The sequence below is a fragment of the Myodes glareolus genome, chromosome 6 (assembly GCF_982192425.1).
Source record: "Myodes glareolus chromosome 6, mMyoGla1.1, whole genome shotgun sequence".
NCBI classification, from domain to species: domain Eukaryota; kingdom Metazoa; phylum Chordata; class Mammalia; order Rodentia; family Cricetidae; genus Myodes; species Myodes glareolus.
This window is the reverse complement of record NC_142031.1, coordinates 49,353,165-49,375,023: the sequence shown is the minus strand read 5'-3', so window position 1 is coordinate 49,375,023 and position 21,859 is coordinate 49,353,165. Positions and strand designations below refer to the sequence as shown.

Sequence of the window (21,859 nt, the reverse complement as noted above, 5' to 3'; positions counted from 1 at the left end):
AATATGTAAGAGATAGCCAATAAGAGGCTACAGATAATGGGCCAGGCAGTGTTTAAAAGACTACAGTTTCCGTGTAATTATTTCGGATAAAGCTAGTTGGAACCCGGGCAAGAACGCAGCCTGCCGCTCTTTTAACAGAGCATGTTGGAAGAGGTGTGCTTTTTGGGAGGAGGTTCGTTACTTTTATTTTTATTTTTTTCATTTTATTATTTTGCGTGGTTTTTTGAATGAAAGTGGTCCCCAAAGGGATGGCACTATAAGGAGATGTGGTTTTGTTGAAGAAGGGGTGGCCTTGTTGGAGGAAGTGCCTCACTGTGAAGGCAGGCTTTGGGGGAGTCTCACATATGGTTAAGTCATGCCCAGTGTCTCAGATCACTTCCTATTGCCTGTGAGTCAAGATGTAAAAACTCTCAGCTCCTTCGCTAGCACCATGTCTGGCTGCAAGCTGCCTTGCTTCCCACCATGTCTGTAATGAACTAAATCTCTGAACTGTAAGCGAGGCACCCCAATTAAACAGTTTCCCTTATAAGCGTCATCTTGGTCATGGTGTCTCTTCACAGGAATAGAAACCCTAGCTAAGGCTGTGTGGGCGTTTTGCCTGCATGCATGTCTTGGTGTCTTTGCAGGCCAAAAGAGGGCATCAGGCATTATCTCCTGAAACTGGAGTTACAGACAATTGAGAACTACCACATGATTCTATAAATTGAATCTGACTAATTTAAAAGAAAATTAACTACTGAGCTGTCGTCTCCCCAGCCTCAATCCTTTAATATTTAGCCTTGTAGGGCCATCAAGGTATCTTGTGAGGTGACATTGAAGCATGGGCTATAAATAAATTTACCAAAAGGGAAAGGCAAAAGTAGCAAGTTTACTAAATACACTGTATGACAGCTACAATCATTTGATAAACACAGATTCCATAAAATGACTGAGAGATGGTGGGTATCTTTTATAGCAAGTGAAAGGGGAGATTGTTTCATCCCATCTTAAAGGTAATTTGTGGGGTTCATACCTGATGGGCCAGAATGACTTGTTACATATTTATTTATTTATTTATTTTTATTTTATATGCATTGGTGTTTTGCTTACATGTATGTCTGTGTGAGGGTGACAGATCCTGGAGTTACAGACAGCTGTGCATTGCCATGTGGTTCCTGGGAATTGAACCCCAGTCCTTCTGGAAGGGCAGTCAGTGCACTTAACCGCTGAGTCATCTCTCCAGCCCCCCAGAATGGCTTCCTAATGTCTTATTAAATACTGAAGCTTTCCTGCCCACTATTCTCTATTGAGACTGCCCATTCGGGCCAGTTGCTACAGATCGTTGTAAGTGAGGCTTTAGATCAGTGGTTCTCATCCTTCCTAATGTTGGGGCCCTTTAATACAGTTCTTCATGTTGTGGTGACCCCCAACCATAAAATTATTTCCGTTGCTACTTCATAACTGTAATTTTGATACTCTTATGAATTGGAATGGAAATATCTGCTATGCAGGATATCTGATATGTGACCTACAAAGAGGTCTTGATCCACAAATTGAGAACCACTGCTCTGGATGTTTGGATTCATGGATCACGAGTCCTTGGTTTAGGTTGCAAGCACTGGAAAACCAATTGTTAAAGAGTAGGGATTTTTCAATTTTCTTTTTGGATTTTTGTCTCCACAAATTTCACTTTTTCTGTGTCTTGAATATTCTCATCCCTTTGTTCATATTTATTGATTGAGAAATTATTTGTAAGAAAGCCTTGAATATCTGCTCCATTCCCCGTTTCTGAGATGTGATAATATTAGACCCTCCTTGTTATCCCAGGGATTTCTAAACTGCCTTCGTCAGTTTTCTTTGAGGACGTGGGTGGTCGCCAGAGACAGTGTGAGATTCTCTAAGGCAACCTCACTTTGAGGAAAAAGCGGCAGGAATTACCCACTGAATAAGTATCTGCAAAGCCAAGATTACCTGCGCTTTAAATGCACGTTTTTTCCCAGGTCGGGCCCGGAGCCCTCTAGAGTAAGAAACGGGATCAGTTGTGAAGTCTTCAGCCAGGACTCTGTCAATGACTTTAACCTGTGAGGAAGGAGATGCTTCCCCTGTCAGTCAGGATCCAGGAGGCGGGCCCACGAATTTTTGCCCAATCAGAGAGAACGTTTGGTGGCTTTGTGAACTGTCCAATGAGGAGTTTTGGTCTTCGGTGACGGAGGCTGCACAACATTTGGGGTGCCATTGTGTGTCCCCGCCATATTGTCATCCTGTGTCTTTGGCCGAGGCCCCCAGATCTCTCCCCTCGGTATCTGCGTCCTCTTCACTGACTGCAGGAGTCTCCGGAGGGCATCAGGACTCCCGGTCTCTGGAAATGGTGCGTGCCGCTGGGCGTGAGGAGGAGGCTGCTGCAAGCCGAGGCGACAGTGGGGACTCATCGGGCTCCGCTGGGCCGCGCTGCCCGGGTCCTGCTGGGTGGACCTGGGTGAGCAGGCAGAGTCGCGGTCCTGGCCCTCGCTGAGCGCTCGGTGCTGCAGCTTCTCGGGTTTCCTGGGCGCCCGCGTCTTTGCAGTCTGAGTCGTGTAGGCGGAGAGTCGTGAGGAATACTTGGTTTAGGGCTCGTGTGCGGGGAGGGAAGGAAGAGAGCTGCGGGGTGTGGTGATCCTGGGTTCTGTGCATGTTATCTGGAATATAGGAGACCATTATGTCTCTACAATATCCTAATATACTTAATAGCCAATCATTTCGCAGCCTTTGTGAGCTTCTTTGGATCCGATTTGACGAGTACACCTGGTTATCCTTGCGAGATGGCCATTGGCAACCACGATTCTTTTATCTCAGTCTTGACCACTAATATCAACAGGCAGGCAGGTTACACACGAACACTTCACACTATGGCGTACAAATGTACAGGTTGCTGAATGTCTAGGACACGGTTAAAGAGGCTGAAGATAAGGGAGGTTCTCTTCAAGATTGAGGCAGAGAACTGATAAGATTTAGCAATGAAGATTCGGAGATGTCCAAAGCTCCTCCGGAGCGGAGGCCATTAGACCGGCCTTTTGAAGAGAGCTGGGGCCTGTGGCAAGAGACTTTACACTGGCTCTGGAGTCCTGCAGCAGAGGCAGGGGTCCTTTCCTGCGACATGTTTCCTGCCACTTAGTAGTTGAACCTCTGATCCTTCAATAGACCAGCTACACTTTCTGTGGTCGCAGACAGGGTTACATGCCTGATGAATTAGGTTGATGAATTAGTTTTAGTGGGGCTTTATTTTAATGATCTGATATATTTTCAGGTGTCATTATTGAGATACATTATTAATTTGTTCCTTATGTGTTTTGTTGACATTGATACTCAGAATAAACCAATGCAGAGTTGTTACTTAACAAAATAGAGTCATATTAGTCTTGGCACCGTCAGAAAGCTGGTAATCCCCACAGTATTGAATAACGCAGAGCAACCCCAGCCGGTTTTCTTTTCTTTTTTTGGGGGGGGGGGAGGCGTGTTTTGAGACAGGGTTTCTCTGTATAGCTCTAGCTGTCCTGGAACTTACTCCTGTACCCCAGGCTGGCTTCAAACTCACAGAGATCTGCCTGCCTCTGCCTCCCTGAGTGCTGGGATTAAAGGAGTGCTTTATCCTGTTTTCTGTTCTCTCTCTCTCTCTCTCTCTCTCTCTCTCTTTCTCTTTCTCTCTCTCGTTTCAATGGCATCTGCTTTCCTATAACCCTCAAGTTTCCTCTAAATTCCATGACCTCTATCCTTGGCCTAAAGATTTTCGTAACTCTGAACAAAAGCCTAACTTTCCAAACCCTTCTGCCGTTGTCAGACGTCCTTGTGAAGAAAAATTTGATCCATGTGCATAAATGGCTTGGATTGATGCCTACATGGCAGGAGAGGGCACCAGATCTCATAATAGATGGTCGTGAACCACCATGTGGTTGCTGGGAATTAACTCGGGACCTCTGTAAGAGCAGCCAATGCTCTTAACCTCTGAGCCATCTCTTCAGCCCCTCTAGACATCGTTTTTTTTTTTTAATGTTTACTTACTTATTATGTATACAATATTCTGTCTGTGTGTATGCCTACAGGCCAGAAGAGGGCACCAGACCTCATTACAGATGGTTGTGAGCCACCATGTGGTTGCCGGGAATTGAACTCAGGACCTTTGGAAGAGCAGGCAATGCTCTTAACCGCTAAGCCATCTCTCCAGCACTAGACATCGTTTTAACATGAACTTGTTTCCTCAAGTAAAACCGTAATTGTGTGTGGATGGAGCATTGCAATAGGATAAAGTCCTGCAGGGTTGACCCACAAGCTTGCCAGTGGTTGGGCTGGGGAGGAGTGTCTCTGTGGGGAGTTAAAAACAGTTGTGAATATGGACAAATGAGAGCAAATGGAAGGCAGGCGAGCCTGATGAAATGGGGGGTTCCACAGTCGGCCGCTAGAGAAAGGTTTTTCTCTGAGGTCATCATGTCTTTAGGGATCTGATGTGTGCTGGCCCAGCCTGGGGTGGCTGAAGGATCAGAGCAAGGAGAATCTTAAGGAAAATCTACCCAGACATTTCTACTGATAAATTCAGGTGTTCAGTACTGAAGCAAAAGTGGGCATTTGGAGGCTTTATTGGGGTTAAAACTTAAGAAAGGTGTTTTCAGTAATGGAGTTCCTTAGATCACGAACACAGCTGGTCCTGCAGTAATAGTCATAATCACAGTAATAATGATGATAGATGATAGTAATAAGTAGAGTTATGTGAATATAGCCCTTAACCAGGACTGCAGCACTGTCCAATTCAGCCTTTTCATGTGTTCGGTTTTGCACCCACAGTGTTGTAGTCAGAATATAATGTAGATAAGGGCTTAGCATCTGTGGTTCAGATGGGCATGCAGTATAATGGACTATGTGGTCTTTGTCCTGGATTTTGGAACAGAACCTCAAGAACTCTTGGAGGTTCCTGTGTAATCAGAGTGTCTTTGTTTCTGATAAGCCCCTTTCAGGCAATTGCTGAATTTCTGTTGGTGGATGAGCATGTATTTAATGAGCTTAACATTTAACTTTTTTCTTCTATTAATGTGTACAAGTGTTTTGCCTGCCCATGTGTTTGTCCACCTCATGTGTTGTTGTTGCCTATGGAGTCCAGAAGAGGGCATCAGATCCCCTGGCGTGGCATTGCCTTGTAGGTGTTGAGAATTGAATCTGGATCCTTTGCAAGAGCAACCAATGCTCTTGACCACTGAGCCATCTCTCCAGACCCAGTATCTAACTTTCTGACTTTTGTGTAACTGTGAGCAACACAGGCTGCTTTGCCTGGATGCTTCCCTTGTTATATAATTTTTAAAAATAAAATAATTGGGTTATTTCAGCATTTTAAAATTTTCTTTCATGATTAAGTCGGTCGTAGCAATTTCTGTGGTTTGTAGGTGAGTAGCTACGATGATGAGGCCTGTGAAAGCCAAGAGAAAGGTTACAGTAAACCATTTGTTTCACACTAAAATTCATTGTACGTGTGTGGACCAGAGGAGCCACATGCAGGTGAGTGAATGTGTTGGGCTCTGTGGCATCCTCGTCTCCTTTGGCTTTGTATCTGGAGGAGCAGAGTGGAGTGTGTGTGTGTGCGTGTGTGTGCATGTACGCGTTCCTTTTAGCCTTCCATGCATTTTATCACTAAGCAGAGTATTGCCCTCTTTGAATTATGAGTGAATTACCATGCCCTCTATACAACACTTGTACAAGGCTGAAACTTGTGTGCTTGTGAGTTGTGGATTCTTTGCCTTAATCTCTTGTGTATATGGTGCAAGATAAAGTGAGCTGGGAAACTGGTCCATGCTACCCATCACTTTTGGGAGCCAGTGGACAGAGCTAGCAATTGAATCCTAAAACTGTGTCTTATTCAGAGAACCAGCAATCTGAGAAGACAGTGGAGTAACATCCCAAAGATCTGTCCTACCCAGCAGGTTAGATAGGGCAGGGAAAGGCAGCCAGGGAGTGGTATCATAGTTTACTCTTGCCCTTCTTGGCAAGGAGGTCAGTGCTGTCTCGGATTTATGGTTGTTGGTGCTTTTTCCTCCATCACCTCCTCTCTCTGTGTATCAGGTTGTCTTTTGCATGAAGGCCACCCAGTCTTAAATTCCTCATTAGTCACCCTTTGGATTACATCTAAATCAGAGGTTAACTCAGAATACAGACATAGTTGGCGGTGTGTGCAGTGTGTATATTCTGGGCGACCTACCACTGCGCATGCACAGATTCCTTTTTATAAAATGAAGTACAGGTGTGTTCTTCTAGCACACTATAGTGTTCCGATACTCCCTCACTTTCGTCATAATCCTTGCATCATTAGCAGCTGTTTCGTATGGAAGATAGTTTCCTATTGCTGCGAATCAAGCCAGCTGCCTTTGGCAGAAAGGTGAGTGCATCAGAGCATGCTGTATACACCAGCAGCCAAGAAGGATAAGAAACAGGAAGACTTGGAAGGCCTCGCTGAGGCAAATAATACTCCAGAGCTAGGAAAGGATAAGTCAACAGTGAAAAAACTCTCTCTTCTTTATATTAGAGCCGAATAATTTCATTATTAATATATTAGAGTTAATTAGCTGATTAATATATAAGAGTTAATTCATATGTTAGAGTCTAATAAATAGTCTAAAGACCGCTTTAACTTTTGGGTTAATCAGTTAAGTATTTAATGTCTATCAAGCTAAAAGATTCTTTAAATTCTTCCTGTGTGTGGTGTGTCTCAGGAACAAATAATCTGTCGTAGTCTGTTTTTCAGGCATTTATTACTCATAAAAGCAGACTCTCTAATATGTGATTAAGCTTTAGATAAATTTAAAGTCTGCCCAAGTTGATCATTTGATTCCAGCACTCCGGAAGCAGAAGCAGGTGGATCGATGTGAGTTCCAGGACAGTCTGATCTACAGAGTGAGTTTCAGGCCAGCCAGAGCTACATAGTAAGATCCGGACTCAAAATAAATAAAGTCTGCCATACAGAGCAATCATAATTTTTCTAAAGCAGTTTATTATTTATTGTGCATGGGAGGAGGTCTGTGTGTCATGGCATGTATATGTAAGGTAAAGGACAGCTCTCTGGAGTTCATTCTCTCCTCACAGAGGCTTCCAGGAACTAACTCAAATGCTCAGTGTTTACCCAGTGATGCATCTCACTGACCCATGTCCAGATTTTAAACTTTCTTTCCTATTGATTTTATTGAGTTATATATTTTCTCTGCTTCCCTTCCTTCCTCTCCCCTCCCCTTCAACCCTCTCCCGTGGTCCCTATGCTCCCAGTTTACTCAGGAGATCTTGTCTTTTTCTACTTCCCATGTAGATTAGATCAGATTTTTAACTTTTAATTCCTGCTCTGTGATAGTACCGTCAGTTTCAGGGTGGCTGTGAGGGCTCAGGTTAAGCCCGTTTGAGGTAACTACTACAATTCTTAGCAGGACAGTGTACAGGACTCGATTCTAAGGAAGATCTCTCTCTTGGCACAGTGTAGCCTCTGTGTTTGATAAAGTGTGTTCTCCCTTTATACATTGTCTGAGACTTGAACCCTCCAAGCGCTGTGGAAGCATGAACCTGGAGGCAAGACCTGAAACAGAGGCCGCAGAGTGCTGCTAAGCCAACTGACTTGTTCACCATGCCTTGCTTAGCCTGTTTTCTTCTCCCTACCCACGGTGGCACTTCCCACACACAGTGAGCTGGACCCCACCGTGCAGTCAGTAATGAAAGTGCCCTCAGACTTGCCTGTAGGCAAATTTCGTTGAGGCATTATCTCAATTAAGAGTCTCCTTCTGTAAGAGTCAAAGTTACATTTTAAGTTTTAGTTAGTATGCTTTAGAGATCCATGAAACAAAAATGCCTCTGATCTGCAAGCCTCTTGCCTAAGGACAGGTAGTTCCTGAAATGCTGGAGGCCACGTGTACCTTGACCCATCTGTACCGGATGTGCTTGGTTACATTCAGGCAGGAGGTAAGTAGGCAGGAAATATGTCAGGATTTATGCTTGCCCAAGATTGGACCTGATGGGAAATGTAGTGAATTATGGGTTTTTTTTTTCCTTAAGCCCTCACCATACTTAATTCTGGGCCATTTCCCAGGAACTTGGGTAGGAACTTGGCCAGAGCCAAGATCCATCTGCCTCTGCCTTCCAAGTGCTGGGTTAAAGGCACACACTATAACACCCAATTGGAGATTTTTTTTTTTTAGATTTATTTATTTAGTATGTATACAAACTTCTGCCTGCATGTTTACCTGTATGCCAGAGGAGGGCATCAGATCCCATTACAGATGGTTGTGAGCCACCATGTGGTTGCTGGGAATTGTATTCAGAACCCCTGGAAGAACAGCCAGTGCTCTTAACCTCTAAGCCATTTATTAAGAGACATCTAAAAATAGGGTACGGGGTTTATTAGAAAAGAGAGACTCCAGGGAAAGAATAAGACATGGCTGACTGTAGATATAGGCATCTTAAAGAAGAATGTCAGTTAATTGCCTTTACAATGGGTATATGTAGAATTTGGGTGCTTGGAAGTTGCATGTTAAAACCCTTACCTCCTCTATTTTTTTCTTTATTCTTCTCCTGCTGTTCTTCTTGTGTAAAGTTTCCAGTTTACATACACATACAAAAAAACCAAAGTTCCATTTTTAATACATTTAATCTTTGACAATTTCATACACATAAATTATGTATTCTGGTTATTTTCCCCCATTTCATTCTGCCATCCTTATTCCGCCTTTCAGATCTCTTTCCCATAGGCATCGTTACTTGTTTACTGTCCCTCAGAGTTTAATCGAGGCACCTGTGTGACTCTGAACTTGGAAATAGCCATCTGGGTTTGGTGGGCTTTCCAGTGGGTGTACAAGTAGATACAAGTGTTCCTCTCCTGAGAGTTCCTGGTTGCTATGAGCCACCTCTTTTTAAGTTTTATTTCTTATTTGTGTGTACTTATGTTGTTGTGTCCAGACTTCTTGTCCCCCCAAAGAGACCACCAGGGAACCGGGACTTGGAATGTATGTTTGCTTGTTCTTATATGCATGATGGTGGGGGCAGATATCCATGGAGGTCAGAGAGAGCCCTGGAATGAGAGTTACTGATGGTTCTGAGCTGTCTGGTCTGAGTGTTGGACCCTCTGCAAGAGCAGCAAGTGCTCTTGACCCATGAGCTATTTCTCCTGCTTCCAACCCCCTCCCCATTTTAACATTCCTAAACAAATGTAGTTTACAACAAAGTTAAAAGTTTAAGGAAATTTTCTATAAAGTTGGAAGGTGGATTTATGACGGGTACTTTTTAGATTTGGGAACAAGAAGGAAGTACTGAAATCTGAAATTTATATATAATTTTTATTGTTTTTACACAAGTAAGCACAATATGTTTATTGTCTTTGAGAAGATTATTTTTCGAAAAACATATATTGCCTCTGCAAGCAAGTATGACTTTATTAGTATTGCCTCTAGTTTCTTGTTTGTTTACTTGTACTGTAGATTATTCTTAATGCGTTCCATTCAATTTTTATTTTATTTGTTTTTTTTACAGTTTATTTACATTTATGTTTGTTTGTTTGTTTTGAGACAAGGTCTCACTATGTAGCTCTGGCTATCCTGGAACTCTTTACGTAGATGGCAATGTCCTTGGACCCACAGAAGTTCACCTCTGCCTCCCGTGTGCTGGGATTAGAGGTGTGGACCAGCATGCCCAGCTTTCAGTGTTTTTCATTAAGAGTGAGCTATAAGAAACCAGGTGCATACTTCCAAATATTTTTCAGTACATTCATTGAGAATGTACTAAGGTCCCTAACAAGTTGTGACAAGAGATGAAATTGTATCCACCAAACCAGCTTCTTTGAAACTCATCATGCAAAGAAAGTGTTATCCAGTCACTATTTTCTGATGATCATGCAAAAATGCTGCAAAGATACTGAAGTTATAAAAGTAGCATATTAGGGACTAGAGAGATGACTCAGAGATTAAGAGCATTGAATGCTCTTCCAGAGGTCCTGAGTTTAATTCCCAGCAACCACATGGCAGCTCATTCACCATCTATAATAAGATCTGATGCCCTCTTTTGGTGTACAGGCAAACATGCAGACAGAATACTGTGTACATAAAATAAATACATTTTAAAAAGCATATGGTTGGCATCAACTGTTTGGAAAAACCATACCATTCTTTAGAATTAGACTGAAGAGGCATTCTTCCTAGTACCAGTTTCCATACCACAGGAGAGGTAGAACATTTTCTCCAGCATGCATAAGATAATGTAGTCTCATGACAATCAATGTTGTCTCTCTTATGGGTATTAAGTAATCCTAAATTGCTATAAAAAGTTTAGGGCTATCTGTGTAGTAGAAATTTTCAGCACAAGGGGTGATCTCATTCTGCTTTTCATTAGCAGATATCTCCAATCTGCTGTTAGAATTGCTGTGTGAAAAATCAGCATGTGTATAAAATTGTATGTATGGAATAAGGACATGATTTGAACACCCGTGGAACATAGCATCCTCTCAAGTTCTTATGAATTAAGTCTAGATCTCCAGTACTGTAAGGCTCACCCTTTCTCCTGGAAATATATGTGGGCTCTTTTTAGGAGTCAGTGACCTTCGAGGATGTGGCTGTGAACTTCACCCTGGAGGAGTGGACTATGCTGGATCCATCCCAGAAGAACCTCTATAAAGATGTGATGCAGGAAACCTTGAGGAACCTGGCCTCTATAGGTGAAGATGCCATTATTTTCTTGCTTAGTCAATGAAACAATAAGTAGTTTTTGCTCATTAAGCCTACTACATGAATACGATTATGGAAAGAAAAAACCACTGTGGGTGAATATGTCAGGTGGGAATCACTTTATACTGTGAATTTAGCTAGAATCTCTTTTTTCCCCTGTAACAGTAATTCATTTTTCTTGGTCTGTATTTTAGGAAACAAATGGGAACACCAAAACATTGAAAATGAGTATGAAAATCTCTGGAGAAAACTAAGGTAATTTGTACCCTAGGAGACAGCAGTGCTCCTCGGGACTCTGTGTGTGCTAGTGCATTTCACAAACAAGTGATTTAACAAATCTTCTCCAGATCTGCTTACACATGAACCTTCGGCAGTCAGAACTAGTATTAGTAACAATTGGAGCGTGGTGATGCCACAAGTAATACTTTATCATGGTTCATATATACTGTCTTTCTTTGTGCATAATATTATTTAAAATGTTGTGTTGACTCATCTCCAGACTTTGTGTATACATTATATACGAAGTAAAAATAAAATTTCTTTTTAGAATAGAATGAATTATCAAGATAACTCATAATGGATGTACAAGTATGTCAGAGTCCAACATTATTTTAGTCAGTACATCAAAAAGGTATACAGTATTAGATATTGAAAATGTATTTAAATGTAATGCAGACATTCAGCTTTTGTCTGTAGTGAAGACAATGTAACACAACTACTCACGAATACCTCTGTTTTTATTCTAAATATCCTTAAACCATATTGCAGAACATTCAGTTCAAACATTTAAAAAAATTATTGCAGGGGATATAACTAGCACTCCTTGTGATAAATCATTAATAAACAATTTTTTAGTAACACACTTTTTATTTTTTTGCAGTAGCCAGTTGTTGGAGAGACTCTGTGAATATACAGAAGGTCACCAGTATGCAGACATAATTAACTGGACTCCAGAGTGTGTTGTGGACCAGAAATCATGTCCAGGAGTTCCCACATGTGAAAGCCATGTGTATGGAGAAGTGGTTATTGGCCATTTGTCTCTAAATGTCCCTCCTCATCCTAACCCAGGACACAAACCAAATGACACTCAGGAATATGGAAAAGAATTGAATAAACTTAAGGAATCTGAGAACACCTCCAGTTCTTCCACAGCCTTCCAGGAGAATAAAGGAATTTCCACTAGGGAGAAATCTGAAACTAGTCACGGTAATGAAGATGTTAGGCGCCTCATGTCCAGTCAAAATGATGAAAAGACCTCTGCTGGAGAGAAACAGTATGAATGTAAGCAGTGTGGGAAAGTATTTACTTCTTCCAGTTCTTTTAGAAGGCATGAAGAATATCACAGCCGAGAAAAATCTTACGTTTGTAAGCAGTGTGGGAAAGCCTTCCCTTTTCCTAGTTCCCTACAAATCCATGAGAGAATCCACACTGGTGAGAAGCCCTATATGTGTAAACAGTGTGGGAAAACCTTTGCCCGTTCGAGTTCCCTCCTGACACACGAAAGAATTCACACTGGAGAGAAGCCCTATGTGTGCAAGCTGTGCGGGAAAGCCTTCACTGACCGCAGTTCCCTGCGGTTCCATGAGATGATGCACAGTGGAGAGAAACCCTATAAGTGCTCGAAATGTGGTAAGGCGTTTGCTTCTTCGGGTGCCTTTCGCAAACATGAACGGACTCACACAGGAGAGCAGCTCTTCGTGTGTTTGCAGTGTGAGAAAGTTTTCAGTTGTGAAAGTGCTTTTCGAACACACAAAATAATTCATTCTGGAGAATGTGTGTGTAAGCAGTGTGGTAAAGCATTTACTAGCCACAGTTCGGTGAAATACCATGAATTGATGCATAGTGGGGAGAAACCCTATGTGTGTAAGCAGTGTGGAAAAACCTTTAGGTCTCCTAAGCAAGTTCAGATTCATAAACGAACTCACACTGGAGAAAAACCTTATGTGTGCAAGGAATGTGGGAAAGCTTTTACCTTTCTTGGTTCCCTTCAGTACCATGAATTGATTCACACTGGAGAGAAGCCCTATCTATGTAAACAGTGTGGGAAAGCCTTCAGGTCTTCTCGTCAGGTTCAGATACATGAACGCACTCACACCGGAGAGAAACCGTATGTATGTAAGCAGTGCGGAAAAGCCTTCTTTTCTCTGTATCATTTAAGAAGGCATGAAGTAATTCACAGTGGCATGAACCCCTATGTTTGTAAGCAGTGCGGGAAAGCCTTCAGTTGGTTCAGTACCTTCCACAGTCATAAACAGACTCACACTGGAGAAAAGCCCTATCTATGCAAGCAATGTGGGAAAGCCTTCTGTAGTCGCATATCATGGAGAAGACACGAGAAAGCCCACACTACAGTGAAGCCTTATGCATGTGTGCAATGTGGAAAAGCCTTTCGTTCTCCTAGTTACCTCAAAATACATGAAAGAATCCACACTGGAGAGAAACCCTTTATATGTTCGCAATGTGGGAAACCCTTCCGTTCTTTTCGTTATGTCAAGTCACATGAAAGAAGCCACACTGGAGAGAAACCCTTCGTATGTACAGAATGTGGGAAAGCCTTCAGTTACTATAGTTCTTTCCACAGACACAGAAGAACTCACCAGACAGTAACCTTGAATACAGAACTTGAAAAGTCTTCATAACATAGGACTGCATTCAGAGAGGACTATAAAGGTTAAGCATGTGGAATTTTTTTGGTCTTATTCTTGGATTAAGAAAGAATATGTTTGGGCCAGACATGGTGTACCATACCTTTAATCCCTAAATTTGAGAGGCAGAGTCAGGGAATCTCAGAGTTCAAGGCCAACCTGATCTACATACTGATTTCCCAGCTACATAATAAGACTATTTCAGAGAGAGACGGCGGGGGGGGGGGGGGGGAGAGAAGAGAAGAAAAGAAAAGAAAAATTATGTTTGTATGTTTGACTAGAAAAGATGTCCAGCAGCTTCTCTAGTGAGAATCTTGTCAAAGCACCAGAAACTCAAATAGTAGCACTGACCTATGAAAATTTCTCGTATGTTAATTTCCATGAATGTGAATAATGTGAAGAACTGGATACAAATTTTTATCTGTTTTTGAAAATCCAAAATCTGAAGAAAACTTTGTAAAGATACTGTACTTACTGAAATTTACTAGGGATTTGTTTTTGTCTTTCAGAAATAGTCTTACCATGTAACCCTGGCTGGTCTTGATCAAATTATCTTCCTGTTTCAACCTTTAGAATGTTTGGGCGAAAGATGTCTGCTTCTACATCCAGCATCAGTAGTTCATTCTTGTTTTGTTTTGCTTTGTTTTGGTTTTTCGAGATAGGGTTTCTCAGTGCAATAGCCCTATCTGTCCTGGAACTAGCTCTATAGACCAGGCTGGCCTCGAACTCACAGAGATCTGCCTGCTTCTGCCTCCCAAGTGTTAGGATTAACGGCGTGCGCCACCACTGCCCAGCTCAGTATTTCATTCTTAAAAGAACCTTTCTGATCTCCATGCTTTACATGTTTGCTCTAGGAAAATTATCTTTTTAAATTAATTTGAAAGATTATCTGTATAAACATGTGTCTGTGTGTGAATTTGTGCACATTCATGTAGTGCCTGCAGAGATCAGAAGGAGGTGTCAGATCCTCTGGGGCTGGAATTATAGGCAATCGTGAGCACCTCTGCAAGACTATTACACACTCCTAACCACTGGGCCATTTCTCCAGCCCCTGGGAAATTATCTTTAAACTGAGTATGTGAGGTAGAAGATTGCTTGAGTACAGGAGATGGAAACTAAAATTTAAAAAAAAAAGGAAAAACGTACATTATCTTTACATTAATTTAATAAGGTTTCTTAAAGCAATGGTGCATACAAGTTTAATGGGTGAATCATTTTGCATTAAATCAAGTAGTTTTTTCTTTTAATTTCTGAACATTGATGAGTTGATAGTTACTTGAAATGCCAGAAGGCATAAAGAAAAGTCTTGCTTTCAAGTTCTTGAGATTAATGCATCATGGGAAAATGACTTTTTGTGAATATTGAGATTTCCCCTCTTAATTCATATGGCAGGTTCTTACCAGTTTGTAGGCTGTCACTCTCTTTCATGAACAAAACCCACTTTTGTATACTTTTGTTTCTTAACTTCCTCTCTACCTGATTTTTTTTTCCCCTAACATTTCTTGTTTCTATGTCCTTTAAACTATTTTCAAGCTGTTTGTAGATTAACAGGTGTTAATTCTTAGTCGACTGGGAAGGTAGGCATGAATGTCACTCTATAATTGTAGATCACAGCACATTTACAGGCGTTCCTAGTTTTCTTATGTCACCAGCCATTTTAATTGTACATATATGGATGATTTTTTTCTTGTGTAAATGTTGTTTTGATGTTTATATTGTATCATTGATTTTTTATTGTACTTTCTCCTCTAGTCATTATACTAAGAGATATGTTGGTATCAGTGGCTCCTTCCAAAGACTATGAGTACCATGTAATAAATTGTACTAAATCTGTTTGTACACAGTAAGCAAGTATGTCTCACCAGTAAGAACATTCTATAGACCTTCTGGCAGGATTGGTGTTTAGCTTCCAGAGATGTATGGGGTTGGCTAGATCATAGTTAGGTGCCTCTGTGTTGAATATAATGAGATTTGAGTATAATTCTCTATTTGGTAAGCATAGAAATTGTTCCAGAAATTTGAATTCATGAGAATTACTACTCATATTAGTGAAGTGAAGGTGCTCTGTTCATTTTCACGATTCAGGATGTCTTGTACTTTGTTGGTTTTACAAACACGTTTTCTTTTGTCATAGTTGTCAAGGAGCGGCGCCCTGTGGTGTGAGCATGGGACACGTGCCTTCACGGCAGCGGGTTTGTCTTTGCTCTGCTCCAGGTTTTACTTTCCTGAGTTACCATACCAACATAACAGTGTTTCCTCCAACATACTGTTCTTCACAAATACAGATGTTCTCAACTATCCATTTGATTATAGGAAGGGGTAAACATAGCAAGAAGTTATAATCAACCCAGTGAACATTAAACCTTAGACTAGTTATTTTCAGGATGCTTACATTAGGTCCAGATTGGGAAAAATAATTTCTCCTGCATATTATTTTTTCCTCTAAATTAAAAAAATGGCATGTATTATTGTGCAAAGTAATGGGGTTTTGTCATGATGTTTTTAACACATGCATATTGTGTGGTTTTTTTTTTTTATCTTTTCTCGCCCATTTTTTTTTCTCTTTTCCTCTTCCCTCTGCACAATGGTCTTCATCTTCTCCCAAATGGACGTTTTTTTTTTCCCATATAGGGTTTCTCTGTGTAGCCCTGGCTCTCCTGGAACCTGCTCTGTAAACTAGGCTGGCATTGAACTCAGAGATACACCTGCCTTTGCCTTCCAAGTGCTGGGATTAAAGGTGTGCACCACCACATCTGGCTCCAAATAGACCTATAGTTTCATGTCTCTTTCTTGCTAAAGTGTAGAGTCTGTATATGCTAAAACATACAAACTGTTGACTTGTGGAGTTCAAAACCACTTTGGTCTATAAAGTGAGTTCCAGGACAGCCAGTGCCATGCAGAGAGGCCCTGTCTTCAAAAACAAACAAACAAAAACCCAAAAATCAAAAGCAATTTAAGGAAGGAGGCCAGTGTTTTGAGTCAAGATTTAAGAAGGCCTATAGTCCCTCATGGGAGGGAAAGCGTGGTGAGAAGAGAAGCTTAGCTGTGCGAATCAACGAGACAACTGGTTGACCATATTCCCTCTACAGTCAGATTGGGGCTCGTTTCGTGTCTCCCATACTCCACCCCTCTATTCAGTCCCAAATCCCAGTGCTCGAAATGGTGCCACCCATATTGAGAGTGGGTCTCCCTGAAAACACCCTTCATAGACCACGAGGTGTGTGTCTATGGTGATGTATACACTCAAACTAATGACGATTCATCATCACCCTGTGCCGGAGGATAGGAACTCATCTGTTTATTTCTGGCCCCAAACTCCTCTTACACCATCCACTATCAATATAAAAGAGCCTTCAAGATCTAATGGAGATCTTGCCTCCCTCTAGCTGGCCCCCTTACTCTGTCACCTGGCTTGTTTCAGGAGGCTCTTGCCTGTCTCCTGATTCTGCACTGGCCCTGAACAATGCCTTCATCTTCCAGACTACCTTTCAAACCTGATCTTCCTCTTCAAGAATTCTGTTATACAGACAGAACAGGTTCCTTATACCAGTGACTCTGATGCCTACACACCCCTCCCTGCTTACCTTTCATGTAGGACCTACTGCTTGTCAGGAAGGGTCATCCTAGAACTGCTCCATGGAGTTTTCCAGGTGTCTTCAGGGTCCCAGAGCTGCCTGGAGACCTGCCATCCCTGGTGCTTCTTAATAACACTGTCTGGACTGTTAACAGTGACTACAGAGATGGCTGAGAAACCAGGAGTGGAGGCAAGAGAATTAAGACAGTCAAGGGTTCAAGGTCATCTTCCGTTACAAAGTAAGCTCTGTTTCAAACCCAAATGACAGCGTGAGTCAATAGTGGTGGTGGATCCAAGAGATGCTTGCGAAGGGGTAAGCAGAGTATCTAAATCCTCAGGCCCAGAGACCTCTGACAGCCACCAGCTGGGGAAAAGGAGAACTAGAAGCTGAGCAGAATGGAGAGTTCATACCAGTTTTGTCCTTTTCCATGCTGGTGTGTTTACCTAGAACCAACTACCAACTTCACATTGCCAAAGAATAGGCTGCTGCCCTGTCTTTAAATTCATATGAACAATGTCTTCGAGCTTTCTCCACTTCATAAGTGAACGTAGAAGTAGAATGGGGGAGCATCCTAGCGTTTAGCTAAAATATTTTGGGTCAACATCCTTGTCTCATGACCCCATTGTTGGTATGAAGCAGGTCACTAAGTGAGTGGGCAGAAGACAGGCCCCCTCACTGAAAGCGTGTGACTTCTGCTGGTTAGAATTGCTACCCTAGAAGGGCTGGTTGTGAGGAGCTGCAGGGCACGAGGAGGGCAGGAGGCCAGAGTTAGGTGTAGCTCCTGGTTCCCATGGGTGCGGTAACAGACTTAAAGGTGGTGTTTTGTGGATAGTATTTTTAGTGCAGAGTCTCTAGGGTCATCCTGTAACTTGTCTACGTGAAGAAAAATCTGTGAAGATCAGACTTAAAGACTCTTAGGATAGGTAGTACCTTGGATAAAGAATTCCTGTGAGTAACCATTTAGGTGATGTGCAGAAGAACGTCCCTTTGGGAAATTTGAAGGTTTGGGGAGGCACCGTTACAAGTCTGGGGTTGTGCATGGCAGAGGATTGCATGCCCCCCCCCCCCCAGTTATTTATTTATGTGTCCTTGACCATTCTCCAGTGCTCTGCTCTGGGTCTCGATTTCAATGTTAAGTCTGGTGTTTGAACTTGAGAATGTACAAGATCTTGAATTTCAACAACCTGTTTATCTGAGTGTGTTCAAATGTTTCCTTTGCTTCCACTTGATTCATTTTTAATGCAGGTACCTTATAATTCTGCCAAAGGTAGACGGTGCTGGCAGGCCAGGAACACACAGGCTGCAAATGAACTTTAAAAAAAGAAAAGGAAAGAAAGAAGAGAGACAAAAAGAAAAGTAGAAAATGTTTTAAGTATGCAATGATGGAGTCACAGCTGGCTCCCTGATTTTGTTGCTTTTGTGAAGGAACGCATCCCCAACCTCAAAAAAAAGGAAAAGGAAAGAATAAGAGGGAAGGAGGGAGGGAGGGAAAGAGGAAAGAAGGAAGGAGGGAGATAGAGAGAGAGAAAGGAAAGAAAAGAAAAGAAACCACTTCACCTTTGAGCTGCAGAGATGGCTCATTGATGAACACTTTCTGCTCTTGCAGAGGACCCAAGTTCAGATCCCAGCACCCACATCAGGCTGCTCAAAAACAACTATAACTCAAGCCTCGGGATTTGGTACCCTTTTGAGCCTCTGTAGATACCCACACACATTTGCATACTCACACACATGTCCACACACCCATATATAGAAACATGCATACACTATATACATAAATAATTTTTTGGACCTGGTGGTGAATGCCTTTAATCCCAGCATTGTGGAGGCATAAGTAAGTGGATCTCTGAATTAGAGGCCAGCCTAGCCTAAATAGCAAGTTCAGGCCAGCAAGGGCTGTATAGTGAGACTCTACCTCAAAAAAAAAAATTTTTTTTTTCAATTCAAAAGAAGAAAAGAGGGCTGGAGAGATGGCTCAGTGGTTAAGAGCACTGTCTGCTCTTCCAGAGGTCCTGAGTTCAATTCCCAGCAACCACATGGTGGCTCACAACCACCTGAAATGAGATTTGGGCCCTCTTCTGGTGCATGGGCATACATGGAGGGAGCATGGTGTATCCATAATAAAAATAAATAAAATCTTATTAAAAGAAAAAGAAGAAGAAGAAAAGAAGCCACATTGAACTTTGAATGCTCTATAAAGGTGATTACATTTTCAGTGACTGGAGAGGTGAGGTTGTCGGCCCAAAGCTTAATTTGTCTTGGGCTATCTTTAACCCTCTTGCTAGCCATTTTTGCCCACTTCCGTTGTAGTTATCAGAATCTTTTTAAGGATATTAATTTAGCACACTACTTGCTCCACCAACCAGCAGGCTAAAGTCAGGTCGTCTGAGACATAGAGTAGAAATGTCCTCGTTTTCTGTAATCTACCTATACAATGTTTCCACCAATATATTTCAAGTCTCTTGACTATCTTTGTTTTGTAACTATAAAATATCATGATACTGTTACTACATTGGAACATACCACTGGGGTAACATGAGTCTTTTCAGGGTATGGTCACTCATACTCGGCTCTGCAATAAATTATCTCTTATTTCCTTTGGAGTGAGAGTTGTGTTTGCTTGCTTTCACATATTGCTGTAAGGGTAGAAGTCTTTTTTATTTGTTGCTTTTTTTTTTGGTATTTTATTTTATTTTGAGACAGGGTTTCTCTTTACAGCCCTGGACTGTCCTGAAACTTGCTCTGTAGACCAGGCTGACCTTGGACTCATAGATATCTGCCTGCCTCTGTCCCTCAAGCAGTGGGTAGAAATCTTTTAATTAATTGTTTTTTTTTATATGTGCATTGGTGTTTTGCCTGCATGCATGTCTGTGAAGGTGTCAGATCCTCTGGAACTGGAGTTACAAAAAGTTGTGAGCTGCCATGTGGGTATTGGGAATTGAACACAGGTCTGGGCAGCGTTCTTAACTGCTGAGTCATTTCTCCAACCATTTTTGTTACTTTGTCTCCCCCCCCTCCCCGCCCCCAGCTGAGGACTGAACCCAGGGCCGTGTGCTTGTAAGGCACGTGCTCTACCACTGAACTAAATCTCCAACCCCGGATGAAGTCTTATAGCAATTAAGTGGGAATATTGTCATCTCACAGGCCTTTTAAGTAGGATCTGTATTGTCAGATATGGCCAGCTGTCTCTGAGGTCACATCCCTCTGCAGCAGCCTCTCTACCCTCAATGCTGATGCTGTAATTCTCACAGCTACCGAGGCTTGTTTGTCAAGCACCCAACTATGATTCTGTGATTCTCAGTAATTAACCTGGCGTGATTCTGTAATTTTCACTGTGAGGTGTGATCGAGGACACTGAAACAGAAATTGTTTCTTGAGACCACAAGATTTAATGACAGTATGATGTGGCCCGTCTCTAAGTTTCTTGGCCTGTCACTCTCTAATCAGGACAGCAAGGGAGTTTGATTACAAACCCAGCCTAGCTGTTCAACTATCCCTGCAGCATCAGGTACCCCAGAATCAGCTCTGAGAACCAGATTATGCAATGCGGAGTTGCTTTATCTCTAGGAATTAGCACTTCCTTCCTCAAATCTGAGTCAGCGTCACAGACATACTTACAGTAGGGAACCTGCCAGTATCTGAAACACTGCAGGAAACTGTGGCCCAATTAGCGCCTGGCCAAAACTTAACACCCCCACCACAGAAATGAGCAAGCTCCTCAGGCAACCAGATCCTAAACCACCAAGAACTTTGAATGACTTGTCCCTTCCTTCCCTCACATGCTCAGAGTCACACATCAACAAGACTTCTTCCTCCCAGTGCATCACCCTTCTTTCCCTCAAAACCTTAAAATAGATCCATTGCTCTTTCTGAGTAGTCCCAAGTTATTTCCTTTCAGGTCCCACCATTCTGTTTGATGTTAAATCTTGTGTCTCTGTCACTAACCTGACAGAAAGGAGTATTTTCTAAGGAGATGCTCTAGCTTTAACGGTATTAAAACAGTGAACCCCAGCTAGGCAATGGTGACACAGGTCTTTAATCTCAGCACTCAGGAGGCGGGGCAGGTGAATCTCTGAGTTTAAGGCCAGCCTGTTGTCAGAAAAGCAAAACAGCAATAACAACAAGAGAAAACAGAAACCCAAGAAATTGAGATTTCTCCAGGAATCTCATGTTGGGAGAAGAAAAGCCTAGACAAGTCAGAGCTGGAGCTCTTCTCTCCAAAAATGCTTCCCTCCTCCAAAAAAGAGATTGGAAACCTCATAGAAATGATGACATTTGAATAATGGATGGGATCATGCCTTGTCCTGGACTGCTTAATGTGTCTAGGTCCCCTAAACTTCCTTCTCAGTTTAGTAATCCCAAGATGTACTGATGGGGATCACTGAATCTTCTTGCTCCTCTTCCCAATGTAACCATATCGAGTAGTTCTTTTTACTATTAATTTGTATGCTTTAACTGTCTCCACAAGATTGGATGGTTGAATCTGACTTCAGATAGACTGTGATCTCAGGTTTGGTGACAGCCACCAGGAGCAATCTGACTCAGTGTCCCTCTTGAATCTGACCCTCGTGTGTATCTGAGGGCCAGGCTGAATTGTCTAACACCTGCTGCCTCTCAAGACTGGCTATTTGGAGGCAGGTGATATTGAGCTTCTAGAAGACATCAAAAGTCATTGTTGAAGTATAGGACTTTTGCCAGTATGCTTGGCCTCTGTCTATAAATTACACTTTATGTCTTCAATAGTTGCGTTCCTTCACATATATGTTTTCTATGTTACTGACTGAATATGGGTAGGTAGAGAAATCTGCGTCATTTCAAATTCCTCTAGTGTGATGATATCAGTTTCTCTTATTCCAACAAGACCTGGTCTTTCTTTTGTCTTCTATGAAGGATTGAGTTGTTTCCATAGAGGCTGGAATTCCCTGAACACATCTGTAACCTCGTTGGAAGCAGAGGA

The 21,859-nt window shown here is 42.1% G+C and overlaps 1 protein-coding gene across 2 annotated transcripts; it reads left to right on the top strand.

The window, feature by feature from the left end:
- The first annotated feature begins 5,382 nt into the window (after positions 1 to 5,382).
- LOC125404140 (uncharacterized) lies at positions 5,383 to 19,505 on the top strand. Of its 2 annotated transcripts, XM_085690768.2 has the most exons (4): positions 5,383 to 5,496; positions 10,546 to 10,672; positions 10,877 to 10,937; positions 11,563 to 19,505. In XM_085690768.2, exons 1-4 carry the CDS (start codon positions 5,398 to 5,400, stop codon positions 13,319 to 13,321), a joined length of 2,046 nt encoding a protein of 681 aa, XP_085546894.2. In that variant the 5' UTR covers positions 5,383 to 5,397; the 3' UTR covers positions 13,322 to 19,505. The 2 variants fall into 2 exon arrangements, with proteins under 2 accessions (XP_085546894.2, XP_085546893.1); XM_085690767.2 differs by lacking the exons at positions 5,383 to 5,496; positions 10,546 to 10,672 and adding an exon at positions 10,740 to 10,790.
- Positions 19,506 to 21,859: the final 2,354 nt, after the last annotated feature.

Coding starts and splice junctions, on each gene's coding strand:
- LOC125404140 (XM_085690768.2), top strand. CDS start 5,398: ATGATGAGGCCTGTGAAAGCCAAGAGAAAGGTTACAGTAAACCATTTG. Junction 10,673..10,876: donor GAGGAACCTGGCCTCTATAG/GTGAAGATGCCA, acceptor TCTGTATTTTAG/GAAACAAATGGGAACACCAA. Junction 10,938..11,562: donor AATCTCTGGAGAAAACTAAG/GTAATTTGTACC, acceptor ATTTTTTTGCAG/TAGCCAGTTGTTGGAGAGAC.